The 17,683-nt window shown below is 44.1% G+C and overlaps 2 protein-coding genes and 2 non-coding genes across 5 annotated transcripts; 3 read left to right on the top strand and 1 right to left on the bottom strand.

The window, feature by feature from the left end:
• Positions 1 to 206: 206 nt before the first annotated feature.
• Positions 207 to 9,210, bottom strand: CUNH11orf54 (chromosome unknown C11orf54 homolog). The gene is made up of 9 exons (XM_026052935.1): positions 9,196 to 9,210; positions 6,900 to 7,027; positions 5,076 to 5,174; positions 4,454 to 4,527; positions 3,927 to 4,028; positions 2,748 to 2,924; positions 1,852 to 2,001; positions 1,311 to 1,427; positions 207 to 550 (listed from the first exon to the last, which is right to left on the bottom strand). The coding sequence occupies exons 2-9, from the start codon at positions 6,955 to 6,957 to the stop codon at positions 377 to 379; spliced, it is 951 nt and encodes a 316-aa protein (XP_025908720.1). The 5' UTR covers positions 6,958 to 7,027; positions 9,196 to 9,210; the 3' UTR covers positions 207 to 376.
• A 1,697-nt stretch (positions 9,211 to 10,907) lies between these two features.
• On the top strand, positions 10,908 to 16,986 carry TAF1D (TATA-box binding protein associated factor, RNA polymerase I subunit D). 2 transcript variants are annotated; one of them, XM_026052938.1, is made up of 7 exons: positions 10,908 to 11,253; positions 11,341 to 11,785; positions 12,082 to 12,257; positions 13,649 to 13,700; positions 14,009 to 14,276; positions 15,287 to 15,356; positions 15,605 to 15,644. In XM_026052938.1, the coding sequence occupies exons 1-5, from the start codon at positions 11,024 to 11,026 to the stop codon at positions 14,177 to 14,179; spliced, it is 1,074 nt and encodes a 357-aa protein (XP_025908723.1). In that variant the 5' UTR covers positions 10,908 to 11,023; the 3' UTR covers positions 14,180 to 14,276; positions 15,287 to 15,356; positions 15,605 to 15,644. The 2 variants fall into 2 exon arrangements, 1 of the variants encoding a protein (XP_025908723.1); XR_003251548.1 differs by lacking the exons at positions 10,908 to 11,253; positions 11,341 to 11,785; positions 12,082 to 12,257 and adding an exon at positions 16,961 to 16,986 and having other exon boundaries at positions 13,630 to 13,700; positions 15,605 to 15,651.
• On the top strand, positions 15,401 to 15,472 carry LOC112959019. The gene has a single exon (XR_003251555.1). It is a non-coding gene; the product is annotated as a small nucleolar RNA SNORD5 (small nucleolar RNA).
• On the top strand, positions 16,725 to 16,853 carry LOC112959018. The gene has a single exon (XR_003251554.1). It is a non-coding gene; the product is annotated as a small nucleolar RNA SNORA40 (small nucleolar RNA).
• Positions 16,987 to 17,683: the final 697 nt, after the last annotated feature.

Consider the following 17,683-nt stretch of genomic DNA (forward strand, 5'->3'; position numbering starts at 1 on the left):
AGCGCCGTTTGGGGTGGTGTGCTGGAAAATGCCCTTTTTAAGGGTATTATAAGGGCAGGCTTAAACTCACTTTTAGGWCCCCCGTGTCGGTCTTGGCTGTGCAGAAAGAGCAAGCAAACAGCAAGCGGGTAGATGCTCAATATAGTCTATTGTTACTGCAATTAAATCCSCATTGCAATCGAGACACAACCGCCACACAGAAACTCTGCACACCCCCCTCTTCTCAAAATCCGCAAAGCTGGCRCTTTATTGCTCTTGCAGTGTTTGTGAGGACAGCAGGCAGCGCTGCCTAATTGGAAGCATTATAAAAATCAGCATTTCCCCTCAGAGGACGAGGCGGGCCGGGCCGTGCGGCAGCGCCGGGCGCGGGCCCGGCTCAGTCCCTGCCGAGCGCGTGCGTGTCGYGGGGCCGGTCGATGCGGAAGAGCAGCTCGGCGGGCAGCAGGTAGCCGCGGTAGCGCACGCTCTCCGGCGTCGTGTCGCCGTGGTAGTGGCCGCCCTCGCCGTGCGCGCTGAAGCAGTGCGTGTGCTCCACGCGCAGGTCCAAGCCCTGCCGACACACATGGGGACGCGCTTAGGACAGGCCTGGCAGCACCGCCTTCCTACCTCGGCCTTCCCCAGAGGGGCTGCGAGGACTCGGCCTTTCCAAAGCACAGGCTTACAGCCACATGCTGTGGAGCTTCCCGTGGGAATCGCCCAGCTGCCTTCACTGCACTCGTACCACTAGTTCCCAGGGGAGCAGCTGTACGTGACCCTTTCCCAAGCACCCAGATTTGGGGAAGATGCACAGAATTTAGGCTTAGACCAAAAGCACAACAAATTCCACCCCCCTCCTCCCAGAGCACATCCTCCAAGAGCATCATGACCCATTTAACTTGGGAGGAATTACTGTTCACATTACCTACAGTGCATTGTTATTTATATTACAGACATTTATGTCTGTGGTTTCTTGGTTACGTTTAAGTAAACGTTCCTCCTGAGGAACGTATTGATGGTTTTCATAAAACAGATTCTTTTATCCTGGACTGTGTGCTGTTGCAACGAATGYTTGTGAAGGAAGAGATGTCTTTCATGAGGGTTTTCAGGTTCAAGGGGCATCAGCAATTMTGAGCCAGATATTGCACATATTTCCTCACCGCAGCAGCACAGGCAGTTTTAGGAAAGTGAACTACACAAACCCCTGTCTGACTCAGCTTCCATACTCTTGATATTCCTCTGGATATGGCCAGCATGGAACACAAACYGTGCAGCTGGCATTGGGAGACAAACACTTGTACACAAAATTCATAAAAATGAGAAAAGAAACTCACTGGGTCTCGGGAAACTATCACTGGCTGACAAACCAGTGGGGCCTTCATTTCAAAGAATTTGAGCCAGTTATTCACATCTTCATCCGTGTTCAGAGGACAGGCAGAAAACTCGGGAGGCTACAGCAAAAACAAGTGCTTATAAGAGAGAAGTTACTTGCATTGATACCTTTTCTCSAGTAACTTTCTTTCACTATTCCCCTCCTCGCTTTCATCACAATTCTTCTTGTCTTGCACAAGCTCTGCAGTGTTTATGCTAGAAATGGAAGTGACCAAAATATTGCCCAGATACTTAATGGGAGAGTTTATTGCTAATTGAAATCCTGAATTTGGATTTATGGGAACTTGATAGCATTACAATCAGGGAACATAGCAGCAGTAGTTTGGTAACATCAGCTTCTTTCTTTAATATACTTGTTTACCTTAGCTGTTTGTGCACAAATTTCTAACTATACAACAGAGTCAGTGCACAAGGATGTTACACCCTGGTTTATATTTCTGTGTTCAACAGGACAGAGAATGACATGAATTAAGAGCAACTTACCATAATGTGAATCTTTGCTTTCCCTTTTTGGATGACGAAAGTGCCTCCCATCCCAACTGTTTTTTCTCCATAGTGTTTCTCTAAAGTTTGTCTCAGACATGACACAAAGTTAAGCTCCCCAGTTCTTCCACTTGCTTTCACTTCAATAACCTGGAGAATAAAAGTCATTCAGTACCACTCTCTTCTGCAACAACAGCCTGCAAAGGTCTGTTTCAGATACTGAACACATTTATAAATTGCTGTGAAATTCTCCCAAGTTTATAACCCAGGATTACTTTCTCAAAGCGTGAGTTTCCCCACATGTACTGCTACACTAAGATCCTTCCAATATGTGACCAACTTTTTCCCAGCTTTTTGTGCAACACGAGTTTTCCCTGTGAAGGGTGCTGGGCAGCAAGTCATTTGTTCATGTGTGAGAAATGGTATAAACAACCAACCAGCTGGCTTCATAAGGACACTCTGGGAAATGGAGAAGACTCCTCAGTTTCCATGCAGCATTCCATTTGTGTTTGCACCATCTGCACTATACTGGGCAAGCTTGTTGGGAAAAGCACTTCTGCTAAGGCCTAAACAAGTGCACAGGCCTGATTTTCAAAAGCCGGTTATCAGGTAACAATAATGTTAAGTCATTACTATTTTGGACTGTATTTGAATGGATTATTTAAAATGAAAAAGAAACACTCTACTGCTACTAATCCTTCAGAAATTCAAATGCCACTTTGTTTGCACCAATTCCYCCCCTCACGGGCCAACATCATGTTCTTGTATTGGGATATTATTTCTCTCCTGCAATTTCTACTTTCAAGTTATCACCGTGACAGGAGAACACTGAAATAGAAGCTTCCCKTTGGTCACAAAGCTCTACAAGCAGAGCTGCCTCTGACCCGGGTCCTCACCTTGCCAGGTTGGCCCTCGCTGGCGTAGAGGTTGGCCAGGAGCCCAAACTCACAGTCGCTGTATTTAGTGCTGTACTTCTCCAGCAGGCAGCCTTGATCTGCAGGGTTTATCTGAGCAATGTAGCTCCCATTCACAGCAGGCTTCTTGTCACTCTTAGCTTGAACAATAGGGATAAACTGGGAAGAACAAGATGTAAAAATCAGTCGCATCCACGGAATTCAGGTATATAGGCTGAGCTTTGGACCATGACCCCAGGAAGTAATGCCCTTCATCACACAGCTCCGTCTCTCAGGATCAAGTCTGTACATTTTTCTTAACAATATTGATACTGTAGTATAGTAGAAAACTCCAGAAATCAGTTTTACTCCTTCTGCAAAATTTAAATTTAATGCTCTGTGAAGATGAACACCTAAAAAAACATTCCAAAATGGACTGATTTCATCCCCCAAAATCCATCAAAAGGAAATGGCCAGAATTCAGCAGCAGGGAACAGTGAAAAATTCTTGGAAAGTTGTCAAAAATGAGCCTACTAGGGTGACATCTCACTAGATGTCATTGAAATCAGCAGTAGGAACAGCCATTAACTTCAATGTGATCAGTTATAGGGTAAACCTGGCTGCTGTGTAAGGCTTGCTCACTTCCCAATTTAACTTTTAATTAAAATTCCAAGCAGAGACCCGTGCTTAAAGTGACTGCCTGGCCACGGCCTCCATAAGCAGTAGTTTCATCTCCTGTCTCTCACATAGCAAGTGACCTAGCCCGGAGTGTCATTTAAAGCTCAGAAGAACAAAACACAGCTGCCCAATAGGGCAAAAGACACAAAGCAATTTTAAAGCCATTTCCAAGTGATTTGACAGCCATTTCTAAATTCTGGCATTAAAAATTCTGGTCAGGTTGTCGATTGACCATTGCTGAATCCCAAACAAACATGATTTCTGATACAAAGCTATCACTTTCTGGAGGATTACAAGTTAAAACCAATCTTTATTGGTACAAAGCACCTCTTTGCACGAGCCTCATGTGAATTCCTTTTAATGTGTTTTATATGCTTTTGACGRGAAAGGTGTTTGTTAAATGACTGTTTTGTAAACAAGAAATACCCAGTAAGATACTGCTCTCCTGTTTTGATACTTTCATGAATTAATTAATTGAGAATCACGACACTTCTACTTACTGACCTCAGCATTGACTCCGAGAATCCTGGATGAAGCAGCTCCAGCTCCAAGAATGAAAGCTCCAGGCAACTCTATGTCTTTTGCAATTACATTTAGATCATAAACCTGCAAAAGCAGCACAAATCTTCCCTTTTAGAGTGGCACTTTGTTTTGGACCTGTCACTTTGTTTACAATAACTTGTAGATGCATTTAATTCACAACACCCTCGTTAGTATTTTGGATAACTACATTGAACACTCTTCCCAAGCTGGATATAGAGAATCTGTCTATGTTTTAGGCTAGACGTGCAAGATTACCTGATGTGTTTTTTTGTTTAACTCAGGTCAGACAATCTCAGAGGACATTGKAAAGCAATTATCTTTTATTATAAGTAGAAAGTTATAAGAGTAACAAGAGTAATAATTTAAGAGTACAATGCTAAGTAGAAAATTATAGTATGATGCTCTTTGGTTTTGCTTTTAAATGCAATAAGACACTGCATTTTTTTTTGACAAACATATTAAAACACCACAGCTATGASAGAACTCACTTTTTCTTTCTGTACAAGAGGAAGGAGGTAAGGAACACCTCCCACATCTGCTATCCTAGGCTTCCCACAGATTCCTGCAAGAACACAGCCAGTTAGCTTGGCAAAACATTTTCCCTAAGAAATTTAAATGCACGTGCAGTCTAACACACCAAAGAACTACACGGACCAGTTGTCTGTCTTTACACAGCTAATGTCTGTCTTTACACAGCTAAAGATAATGAATCCCACTCAGAAGAAGAGTTTCACTTCAGAAATAGATGAATGGCAGCAATTTGGACACAACAGAAACTCCCTAAGGGAAACTGAAATCCCCAAATCCCAGAAGGGAGTAACACAAACATAAAAAAACCTCCGTCTGGAAGATAACTTAATTCCAAATCATGAGGTGTACAGTAAACGAAGTCTGCAGGAATCTTGCGAGCATAAATTAAGAAAAAATGGTGACAAGTACTTGAATGACCCCTTCTTGCTCATATACCAACCAGGAAGCAAATTCAAGAATAAAATGTAGTTTTAATCTCATACACATTGGCTATCTGAAAAAAACAACCTGTCCTCCTCCTYCTGAATCAAGTATAGAGAACCAGAGAAGTTCCAGCAGAAGACAGAAATGCTATGTTACCTTTAGCAGGAAAGCTGAAGGGTTCCTGAGTCAGATCAGGACAGTCTACAACAGTGACTTGAGCATCAGCAAAGTTTTCTTTAAGCCCTTTCTGCAAAACTGTAATAAAGAAAAATGACAAACAATTGTTTGTGCTACTAACGCTCATTAAATATCCCAAAATACTCAAAGATTGGCAAATTACTAATAACAAGATGCACATCTTTTTCACGGAAGACACTCTTAAAAATAAGTAACTCAATTTAAATGATGTTTTCTATGGGTATTTAATTGTTTCCTAAATTAGAACCACAGAGGAGAGCGAGGGCTTTTTCAGAGACTTGTGAACTATCACCCTAATTCTCTTAAGACTTTTCCAAGCTTTTATTTGAACTACAGTAAGTGCCTGCTTCTGGGGCTACAAGGAGCAGTGCAGYGTGGAGCTCACATAGATTAATGTGAATGACATTGAGCAATGGTTTTCCTTCACAAGAGCAAGCATGCTCATATAGCTCATGTGACGGCAAAGGAGGAAGCTGGTTTCAGACAAAATTACAGTGACCTCTTTAAATACATTTACTTGACTGCTTGCAATTGCTTGGTTATGTTTTCAAACTGTCTCTGCTGCCTGGAAACTTCTGCTCTCACAGGATATTGACTGTCATGTTTCCACTCATGTGGAGAATTTCTGGCAAGTGCCACTGTTGAGGAACAAGRCAGATGATGAACACAGAGAAGCTGTGCTCAACATGTAAACTTAGTAAGCAGTAGAAACCCCAGTTTGTGATGTGCCTTGTCTCCTCAGAGGACTTTCCTGACTGTGCCTTTGTTTCCTCCATACAGTTTCTACTGACTGGGGAGAAGAATTACCAAGCCATTGACCACAAAGATCAGCAGAGGGTACTTGACAGGTTTATAAATATATCTTGGTACCTTCAGAAAAGGTGGAGAAGAAAATACCATTCCTCAAATCATATCCAAAAGTTTAACAGCAACAAAACTTGCAGCTTATAGGGGATCCTCAGAAGAGGCAGACRAAAAAAGGAAAGGAAAATCATGCTTGATTACCCAACTCTCTTGCTACTGTTGTACCCTATTCTACCGCAATCACAGCAAACTCAGAGGTCGACAAGCAGCCTTGGACAATTCTGAGTGGGAAAAGCACCAAGAAGCATCTGCTAGGACCATATGCTCTCAAATCATGTAAATGTCAAACTAACACAGGTTAGGGTGAGCAGCAGAACTTTAGAATCTCTCAGAAGAAAAACTATAGTATATTTGTTGCAGGAAACAGAAGGAATTTCCTTACCCTTTCCAGTAGGGTAAAGAAAAGCGGTATTCTATAGTACATGAGAACGTTCTGTGAAAGTGATGGGGAAATAAACAAAAAGAAATTAAATAGCGTCCCATGCCCTGGTTCTAATTCAACTATTAAAAGAGGAACCACCTGCAGCTCTCAGCCTGCCACACTGCACTGCTTCTTGTCAGCTGTGCTGAGAGTTGCCTTGAAAAAGAAAGATTAATACAGGATGGACAGGAAGGCCAATAATCCCATCTGTGTCAATAACCTCAGTCTATTGCTGTGAAACTACTGCACGTTTTGCACTGTTTTAAAGAGAACCTGATGGCATAGGGAGCCTGATGGTTTAGGGAGCTTTTATTTATTTGTTAGTTTTAAAGAAATGATAAAGCAGAGATAAAATAGTGTTTCTCTTTACATTTCATCGTGCTAGCAACAGAAGCATTCTGCGCGTAGCTGCTATGGAAAGGTTTCGGCAAGAGCTTCAACATAAGGCTGAAGGGCACATTTTAAGTGTGCAGACAGCTGCCCACCGCATCACTTACCTCCAGCAAGCTCCTCCAAGCTTGGAACGTGTAAAGCAAACCTCTCGACTTTGGCCATTTCCTAACTCGTGCAGTTTTCTTCTATTCAGAAGTCATGGCGTATGCACCAAGCTCTAGAAATAACTGACCTGTTAACAAGGATAATGGTTTAATAATTAAAACTGGCTTCTAGCTCCATACTGTTCTTTGATACGTGACTTATTTTGCTTTTTCACTCAAGAATGCAGAGGGGGTAGAACTGTAATTCTACCCTACAGCAGGTTCACAGAATTACACATGCTAGTCCTCAAGCCTACAACTGGTTAGAGGCAAAACACAGCCTACAATAAAATCACCTTGAGACAATCACTAAGCTACCTGTCCTTTATAAGACTGAAGCAGGCTTTTGTTTTGGGGGAAAAAAAAAAGAAAAAGAAAAGAGCAAACAACCCCCCAGGCTTTTCTGAGCACATTAGCTGCCTCCCCAGGTCCTTCCTTGATGTTTACTTTTGCAGCAGAACCTGCTGTGGACTTTCAGCCTCCGCTGTGCCGTGGTCTGCAGTTGATATTGGGCACATTCCYCCTTCCAGGGGCAAGCAGGCTAGGAGCATTTCTCAAGACAAGAGACAACAACAGCAAGTCCCAACACCGCTTGTGGAATCCCCTAGCAAGAGGCTCCCAACAAAAAGCTTTGCTTTGAACTTAGGTTTCTGAGCCTCTGTTTAAACGAACTAGACTTCAGTCAGCCTTGCAACAGCCAAGTCAGGTACTAGGGCAAAGCACCAGGTCAGGGCAGAAACAGATGATTAGACACCACCTCTGAACCAGCCCCAGCAATCATTAACTCCTTAGGGCCCTGCCTGCCGCACACAACACAGTGAAACTGGACCCTATTTACCCCTATCTTATGGGTAAATATCTTTAAAAAAAAATCTTTAATTTCCTCATCTGAAGAACTTTTGTTGGCAGGGATTATAATGCCAGGGATCTGTTTATGCGTAGTTTTAACTTTTATTTAACAATATCATTCATTTACGACTGTCAAAAACAAACACCTGGAGGTGAGGAAAAAGTAGTCCTTAGCCACAGCCCTCTAGAGCCTGCAGAAAGGAAACACGAAGGGTCCATAGGAGGGGAAAAAATAAAAAATAAAACCTGGGAGATTATAGCAGTTACTTGAGGTACTTGTGCTCAGAGTTCAGCCGTCCCCAGCTACTACAGGAGAAAAMGAGAAGGGGGAAAAGAGAGGAGCTTGTGCAGAGCCAGGCTGATGAGGCGACTCCCTCCTCTGACTGTAGCGAGGAGGCAACAGGCTGGACTAGGTGTCTTCCGTCAGTCGCAGTGAATTAGACCCCAACATTTTACATTTAGGGCGCTCTCAACACAAAACAGGGAGCAATACAGTAAAAGAAAGCTGGAAGAAACTCTGGCAGCATTGCTTTAAATGATTGCCACCCTGTCAGAGACCTTTTGTCATGTCCAGAAGGAGCCTGTGAGAGACACAAGGTGAGAAAGTCCAGACTAAAGACGCTGCTGTGCACAAAGCAGAAACAAAACTTAGACCCAGCTCAAACAATCAGGGCTAGATGTTACACCTGGATTACCACCTGCTGTCTGGAGAACTGTAGTCAACTCCCTGCAATCCAGAAAGGCAGCAAGGAACATGTGGAGAGTGAGTTAACAGAAAGGACCTTGGACTGACTGCTAGACTGCAGTCGACCTGGAAGGAAAGGAGGCCTAAATGRGAGGCTGCGCCCATTTTACAAGTTGGAAGAGCAGTAAAGAAAAGTTCCTGCGAGATCTGGGCTGGTACGACAAGATCCAAGACCCACAGAGACTTCAGACGGCTGAGCTCTACCAAGGGGAGCTCGACTAAAGAGCGGTCAGGAAAAACGCTGCCAGGAGCCGTGAGGTTTGGGCCGGGCTTGGTGGCAGAACGTGAGTTCAGGCAGCTTCGAGGGAAGAAGCCAGAGGGGGACACAGCCTGGGAAGCAGACAGGGAAAGCGGCCCCGGACGGAGGCTGGGGGTGACGCTGCGGGAGCGGAGCCGGGGCTGGCGGCGCCGGCAGCAGCGGGGCTCGCACGGCGGGCGGCGGAGCGGGGCCGGGCCGGCGCCTGCGGGCGCGAGGAGGGCGAAGGGGGAGCCCGGAGCCGCCCGGAGGGCGAGGGGACGGGGCAAAGAGGCCGCGAGGTGCCCTGGCGGCGGCGGCGCAGGATCCCGGCGAGGGTCCGGGTCCGGGTCCCGGTCCGGGTCCCGGTCCGGGTCCCGGTCCGGGTCCGGGTCCCGGCAGCGCGCTCCGCTCCGCTCCGCACCTACCTGCGGCCGCTCGCGCCGCTGCCGCCGCTGCCCGCCCCGCGGAGCCGCTATCCCGCCCCTCCCCGTCCCGCCCCCCGCCACCCCCAACATGGCGGCAGCCTAGCGACACCGAGCCCGCCCCTTTCTTTCCCTTCCTCCCTCCCTCCCGTGAGGCCGCGCGCGTCTCGCGAGAGCCGGGCGCTATGTAAGCGCGCGGGCGGCGCCGCCGCGCCCTTTGCGGCGGGCGGCGGCAGGTGGGTGATGGCGCCGCCGCATCCGCCGCCATCGCGGCGGCTCCTCGGGAGCTGCCGGCCTGGCCCTGCGCGGGGCAGGCGCCGGGGCTCCGCGTGCGGCCGTCACCGCTGGCGGGGAGCGCCGCGGTGGCGGCAGCGGCGCCCGCCGGGGCGCGTCCCGGCCGTTGGGGCGGTTGGGCCGCGCCGAGATGCCCGCGCGGCCTGGAGCCGGCGGGGGGAGGGCCCCGGGAGATGGGAGCGGCTGTGAACAGCTGCCTCCGAGCCTGCCTTTTCACGAGGGAAAAAAGAAAATAGGTTCTGCCTTGCACAGCCGAGTGATGCATTTGCTTAAAATAGTCCTAATGCGGGCTGCTTTAACGTACAGTGGCTGGTGCAGGGCTCAGCAGGCTTGGGATGCCTAGGCTGTGGTCTGTGGATAGGCCTGAGATGGATTTATCTGCTCAGGATGGGGAGGATGTGGGTCTCACTGTATGGAGCAGTGGTGACTGCGCCTGTCCGTAATGCYTGGAAGCACTTGTGCTGTTTTCTTGCTGTCCTCATGTTCTGCTAGTCTGTGTAGACATCTGCTCTATTTCTAGACTTCAGCTTTCCTCTTGCATATGTTTATCTTCTGTTGCTCTTCACCTGAGTCTAGTAGTCTGAAATGTGAAGCCGCTCATGGCAGCAGCCAGTTACCTAAACATGTAATAGTATTTTTCTTGTAGTGTTTTCAGCTAAACTCTGTTACTGTTTTCAAAACGTTACTGAGAAAAGTGTGAATGACTTGTGAAACTGTAGGCAGCCCAGAAGAATTATCACACTGTAGTGCTCCAGGGTGASTAAGTAAGGAGCTAGCCAGTGAAATGGCTCCAGGCTGCTGCATAGGAAGGCAGGTTCCTTCTGCTGTGTGTTTGGGAGCCTTCTGTGTAGCCTTGGGGGGCTGGAGAGTAAATTGGATTGTCTTGGTGGTTCACCTGGAAATGAACTTTTTGGTTAGCTTCCATGTGGGTTGACAGCGAACACCTGGTTGATAAGACTTAAAGCACCAAGGGGCTTTAGGTATTGTGGGACTAGGGGGAGAACAGAAGGGGAAAGATGGAGTTTGGCATTTGCTTAGGTTGAAATGATGGTAAATAAAGGAAAGCGAGTATTTGCATGTGTTACCCGTATCTTGCAATTCTAAGAAGTTGCTGGCCACGTGTTTGCATTCCTGTTAAAGGGAAAAATTGGTCCCTTAGGAGTGAGTGGGATAAAACCTTGTAACAGGTTGTCCAAAGCTGTGGGATTTCTGGCTGGAGGCACTGGAACTGCCCTGTACAAGCTGGTGAACAGTTTGATGCAGCACAGGAGTTAGCCTTGCTTGTTAGGCAGTTGAACCACAAGGACTATAAGAAACTACATTTTTGGGGAGATATYGCTGTTTGTTGTTAGGAAATTTGACTGGTGGCTAGTTCAGTTGCTTGCAGTTCATAGCAAAAATCTGTCCAGGTTTCCTCACAGTTTGCTCTGATAAATGAGTCACATTAGATGGAGTGGGTGGAGGCTTGTTATATGATTAATGTTTTTTGTAATTATGAATTTTTTGAATTCTCACTGATTTTAGGGCAAATTGAAACATGACTGATACAGAGGAATCCCAGGCTTCTGATTCTGATCAAGATGTGATATTCATTGAGCAGAAAGATTTACCTGAGGTATATGAATGTGAGGTAAATACACAAAGTGGGCGTTCAGGCTCTGGGCAGAAGGGTGCCACCCCTGCTGAGAAATCCCCAGATGAGCTTGATGGTGGCCGTAAATCAGCTGCTTCAGTCGTGCACCTCCTGGACAGCAGTGCTTCAGAAACGTGAGTCTTCTCTGGTTTCTTGAAATACTTCATGTCTGATAAATTGTAAATGTAAACAGTCCTCTGCAAGTGTTACTTCTCCTTCAGGGATCTTGGTGCTTCCAGTGGCAGTGAAAGCCCCACTAAGAGCTCAGCTCTACCTTCCAAGCAACAAGTGAGATCTCAGCCTTCAAAGCAACGGGCAGGAGTGTCTGGTGCTGAAAGTTCAGATTCTTCTCTGTCCTCTGAAGGTCCAGTGAAATCATCTAAAACAGCCACACAGCAGAAGTCAAGTCTCAATTTGAAAGCCATTTTTGCCTATCACTTCAGGGGAAAGAAATTTAAGGCTGCTGCACACCGGAAATATAGGAGTGGCTCAGAGAAGAGAAGGAGAAGATATGAGAGCACCCAGATGCCTATGGGGAGGCCCCCACTGACAGCATCTCCCCAAGAGCAAAAGAAAAGGCTTTTAGATCGAGGCTTTCAATTTCCTTTTGTTGAAAAACATTATGGGAAGAAACATATCCCTTTAAAGATGGTGCTTGGCTATGAGGTGAGTCCTCTGCTTGTAGGGGAAATGTTTTATTTAAAATATTTTTTTTCTACTTATTTTAAGATAGTGAATTTCATTTGTGTATGTGGAGCTTTTGCTTGATGGAAGGGAGCTGACTGAACTGTGAAACAGATTGGTAAAGAGGGCACTTGTTAAACAGCCTTCCCAGTCTTTAAAAGAAGAAGAAAAAAAAAAGTGAGGCACAAGGGTGTCAGTATTAAAATTCAGTTCATAACTGCCTTATTTTTTTATTTTAGTGGTAATTAAATGTTGCCTGATGCATTTTTTCCCTTTAGCAAGCAGCTGCAAAAGGGTTTTTCCAGTACATTGAAATGCTGAAATATGAAGAACATCTCAAAAAGGCTTTAAAAAATCTTGAAGCAAGTGAAGACTTGGAAAGGGAATGCCTGGCAGTGAGGAAACACAAGTATTTAGATGATGAAGGCCCCATTTCCCCTATCAAAGAGACAGAGTAAGTTATTTGGTTATTTTTTTAATTACCTAAGTAGTTAAAAAATTATCAGCCCTCTTCTTCAGTGTGAATGTATGTTTCATACACGTTGCATGTTGTAAAGGACAGTGCAGGTTGGATAGACTTAGGTATTTCTGAAGCTTGCTTCATGTTTACATTTTATAAAGTGGAATTGAGGGGGTAGCATAGTTGCTTGTAATGCTGTGGCCAAGTTGAAAGTTCAGGTTCAGTTCCTATACTGTCCTTCTAACCTATATAAATACATTATGTAATCTGGATATGCAAATCTGATCAAAATCCCCATTTATTGGGGGAACAAAACTACTAAACCACTTGGGATTTCTTGCTTGTAGAATGGGATATGTATAATCTGAGGCGCTTTYCTTATGGTCTGTTCACTAAAATGAAATGGTAGAAACCATGTGAGAACTTCTACGATTCTGTAACAATTCTACTGTTGTTTCTTCATATAGAAGTGGAAGGYTTTATGACAAAGATTGAATAACATTCTTGAATATCCTTTATAGTCAAAATTCTGTAGTATCATGTAAAGTCTTCATGATCAAATATTTTTTTCTTACATAGAGATGAAGAAATCAGTATGTTGGCTTCCTACTGTAAATATATGTAATAGTCCAATATAAGAGAGTCTAGAATCTATTTTTCTTCCACAGTTCAGTTATCACCTATACAGTGTAGGTGATAAGCCAAAAGCCTCTAACTGAGCCTGTAAAATAATCATTAGCTTGTACTCAGATGAAAGAGCAGGAGGGGAAAAAAAGAAAGGCGCCGAGTCCAACATTCAACATGAGGAATGCAAATCAGCTGCCCCAGCTTGGCCTGTCTTTGTACAGACTTGGTCTTAGGAGACTTCCAGAGCCATGGCTGTGGAAACAGCCCTCCCTCTGCTGCTTGTGGCAAGTGTGGAATGGTTTCTGTGGGGTCCTAGCTATCTTCAGAGAAAAAAAAGGGAAGAGTCGTAGAAAGTAGCTTTGTGCTTGAGATTATTTATTCATTTTTTTCTACAGAATCAGCAAAAACCCACCTATCTACTCTGCTAGTTTGTTGCTTGTTCTTCTATTTTCTTGATTGTGGCTGCTGGTGTTGTGTCTTGCTGACTTGCTAACGTATTTGTTTTGTCATCCTAAATATTTTACTACTGCTGAACACTTTCTGTTCTGCCAGTGTTTCTACCTGGGATAGAAATCTGTGATCAGAATTGGTGCTTTTAGGACAACTTAGTGTAGAAGCAGAATTATTCTATACTTAACAAGCTATAGCACGTCCATACACATCAAGAGAGACTTGGGGACTCTGTTACGCACAGCCTATACAAACTTTAGACTGTTACTGTAGAAAGTATAAACCTTGATTTGCATTTTGCATTTCAGTGATAASAGCTTGGATTCTGATACTCAAGAGGTCTTTGATGCCAGAGTAGTGGTAAGTAAATACTCCTTAACTTCACAAACTCTCTAACCTTCTTTCTGTTTCAATGCTAAAGAATTACTATTTTTAATAAACCTACTTCCTTGAGTTTGGATTCAGTGCTCACTCTTTGTAATGCCAGTGTTCCTAATGTGTAATACAGAAGGAAGTTGCTTTGAGGAAGTTGCTTTTGCTCTTCCATGAAATAATATTAGAATGTGTAGACTCTGAATTCTCTGAAGAATTCTGAGGCTCACGAAGTTACTACCRGAGTATTTATTTATTTCAAGCTATCTCAAACCTGATCTTTTCTGTTGACTTAGGAGAACAGCTGCTTCATTATAAGCAGCAATATCCCCAACAAGAAAAAATCGAGGTCAGAAACAAAGCGTGCAAAATCCAGTGGAGTGATAGAAGTAGAAAGTGAAGAATGTGACGCCGAGAGCTCTGGCTGCACCAGGGTCCAATTCAGTGGGCAGAAAGCTCCCGAGTGAGGTGGTGGTGGTTGCCCTGGATGGACCTTTTGCTGCTGCCTTGCCTTAAATGGTGCTTCTGAAGAGAAGCAAGGAACTCAGCCAGATTTGGTTTAAGGTGAGCATTTTTGGCTTGTTTGTGTGTGAAACTTAAGCTATGGGAAAATGTCATTTAATAAAAGTATCTCTTAAAAATGTCTTTCTAAATATGTCTTTAATAAAGCTTCTGTCTGCTCTGTGCTGTCCTCCCCCAGTAGCTGTGACTCCATGGCTGACAAGCCTGTTCAAACACCAGCTTTTACAACTTGCATAACTCATGCATAATCTGTAACTAAAAAGGTACAAATGGTTTCTCATGCAGTTGAGCTGTGTAGTATGGAAGAACACTTGGATTTGCACATGTGCATATGTAGGGAATTGGCCTCAACTTGTGCCAGGGGAGTTTCAGGTTAGATGTTAGGAAGAATTTCTACACAGAAGGAGTAGTGAAGCCCTGGGACAGGCTGCCCAGGGAAGTGGTGGAGTCACTGTCCCCGGCAGTGTTCAACAAGCGTGTAGATGAGGCACTTACAGAGATGGTTTAACAGGTTTAGTGTTGAGGAGCTTATGGTTGGACTCAATGATCTTAAAGGTCTTTTCCAACCATAAGGGTTCTATGCCCATATTCCTCATTGACAGACTAAAATTAGATCCTCTTCGCTCATTCTTAGGGCTATTTGAGGGATTATTTCTCAGTGTTTAAGGGAGATGCAGCTTAACTCAGAGAACTGAAACTTAAACTGATAGCTACCAATAGAAAAGAGCAAAATACAGGAATAGTTTCTTAACATGGAGCTGTCTATGCTGAACAGGGATATTGTCAAAAAAGATGAACTCTACCTGCTGTTTTAACTTTATTTAATGTGGTTGAGCTGAGGAGACTTACTACAGATCTTGATTTAATGAGAGGCTGAGTACATTGCTTATGTACTTCTGAATTAGGTTTCCAGATATAGGTAAAGGTAACTTGAGGTTTCATTAATACAGCTTGGCAGCTTTAGGGAATAAGACTGCAGAATTTCCTCTTCAGTAGTTGAAGATTTTATTTAATATTGTTCCAGAATTAATGATTAAATGCAACTCTTTTAGGCATCTGCATCAGAAATGTTCTGTACGGCTTGAAGGACTCATCCTGGATCCAGGAGAGGGCTCTTGCCAGGTAAGGCACAGCAGAGTGGTGTGTGGAGTCCCGCTCGTGCTGTAGTTCACATGATGAATTTTGCTGTTCAACTGCTGAGTGACTCAGAAATGAACTAAATTTTGATTCTGATTAGAACTGAATCAGTAGACATGAAAAGTGAGCTTGCTACAAGTGTTAGATTGGTTGCTGAAACTTGTTTCATCTTGGAGTGTCCTGAGTTTTTCAACTACATCTGATGGGGCTTTTAATCTCTCTTTAACTTTCAGCTTGCTCTTGGGAGATGGAACACTCCTCAGTTTCCTTGGTGTCAGAGGTAAGCTGTGTTAGCTGGTTTTGAATTCCTTTTTCTTTCAGGTGGCTCTTTTTTTTGGTTTAATTTATAAAATGTTTTTTTTTAAGTTTTCCATAATTAAAGAGAATTTGTGACAGTGTTTGAAATCCGTGTAGATTTTCTTTATGTGAAGCTTTATGGAATTGAGTTCTGTGCAATACCTGCKTTTACCAACCTAACGAAGACTAGAACCTCTGTTTAAAGGAGAAGTGGAACTTGGAGTTCTTGAAATCCTGTAAAATGTGAGTTTTGTTTAGAAGCTGTGCAGAAATAATGTGGTTTGACCTGGTGGTGAATGGTGCAGGGCAAGCTAAAATGTCCGATTTGTTCCTGACATGGCCTGGAGCACTCCCAGGTGAAGGAGTCTGAGAACTGCTGTGCACTTGGTTTCCTGGTGACAACTGAGCATTGCTGTCTGTGCTGGCACGTGTCCTACAGCTGCTGCTTTGGGTCCCTTTCCAGTGTAGAATTCCATCTTCATGAATTCCAGCTTGTTTSAGTCTGTTCTTCCTCCCTACGCAGGAGCAGAGGGGCCCCTCAGAGAGCAGATTTTATGTGCATTAAAGCTGTGAAACCACCTACTGTGTGATGATGTGGTTTGGTAAATACCATGTAGGGCTCCAATACTACAGGATTACTCTAGGAATAACAAGGAAATACAGGAAAACCAAAATACCTTTGACATGGAAAGCCCTGAGGCACCCAAGGCTGGGTGTGCCAGTGGTACCTCCCAGGAACATATGTATTTTTTCAAGTAAGGATGTAAACAGGGCATCTTCTTTTGGCCTTTGCTATAGTRAGAGTATTGACTAATAACACTTAAGTTTGTGGCACAGTGTGAATTGCTCTTAGAATATCTAATATTGAGTTCTTCCCTGCAATTATCCTTTAGTCCCAATTATACTTCCCTCTAAAAGCAGACAATGGAAGGTGACAGTTGTTAGCAGGGTAAGTATGTAGCAAAGACCAAAAAGCTTGGATTTGTGTATACTGTTACCTTTTTTTTTCAAAATAGTGGAGTAGTAGATGGGAACTTAGGTGTTTGTTTTATCTTCAGCACTTGTTCAGTTTTTGTCTCTTACTGTAGACAAAAACCTGGAACCTAGTGCTTAGAAAAAAACCCTTCTTTGCAACCCACAGCTGATCTCTCCGTATTAGTTGTGTTACTTATATGAAGGGACAATATTTGACTGAGCTGCTAGTAGAATATGTGCAGTGAGTGAACCTAGGGCAGCAGTTGCATGGTCTGTATCTACAGATGTGTAACCCGGGGACACTGCTTCCTTTCCAGCCTCTCCACGTGAGCCCAGCTGCTCTGCCCCGGCGAGTGTGCAAGGTGCCTGCAGCTGCTTTGAACTAGTTCAGTTCTTGCAACTGTTACGTGGCCTTCTCCAGTGCAGATCTGTTACTTCACTGCTCTCATGGAAAATCCTGAGCCTGTTAGTGGTAAGAGGTAAGTTCTGAAGTGTTTGTGCTGAGCTGCAGCATGTGGATTTGGGGCTACTTTGGGAAGTATTTTAGATTTCCACAGCAAATGATCAGACCACTTTTGTGGTATGTGCACGCAGCAGTGTTTTCCTGGGACTGTGCAAAAAGCAGTGCTGCAGCTCAGCAGCTGGCRTCATTTGTGCTCATGTGCTGCTTAGCCTTAGTTTTTTGCTTAAACTAATAGGCTACAAAAACTAATAGATTACAAGTTTCTTATTTGGATACTTCTACCCAATTCTAACCATTTAACTACAATTTAAACTTTCTTCACTGATTAATTTCACGTTTTGTTTTTATGCATTAAGTATAGTAGTTAAATTGGTGAACGTTAAATTGGTCTCTTTAAAGGGCAGTTCCTGTGGCATGTCCGAAATGGGGAATGGTGAAATACTGAAGGGCAGTATTGAGACAATAGGTGTTTTTGGCTAGATGGGAATAGTTGGGAACTTGAGAGTTCAAGTCTTAGATTTAAGTTGCATTTTCCAAGTGGAACAAGACTCTTTGGAAACTCAAATCCTAGAAGGCA

This window comes from Nothoprocta perdicaria, unplaced genomic scaffold (assembly GCF_003342845.1).
Source record: "Nothoprocta perdicaria isolate Ctin4 unplaced genomic scaffold, notPer1 scaffold_94, whole genome shotgun sequence".
In the NCBI taxonomy this organism is placed as follows: domain Eukaryota; kingdom Metazoa; phylum Chordata; class Aves; order Tinamiformes; family Tinamidae; genus Nothoprocta; species Nothoprocta perdicaria.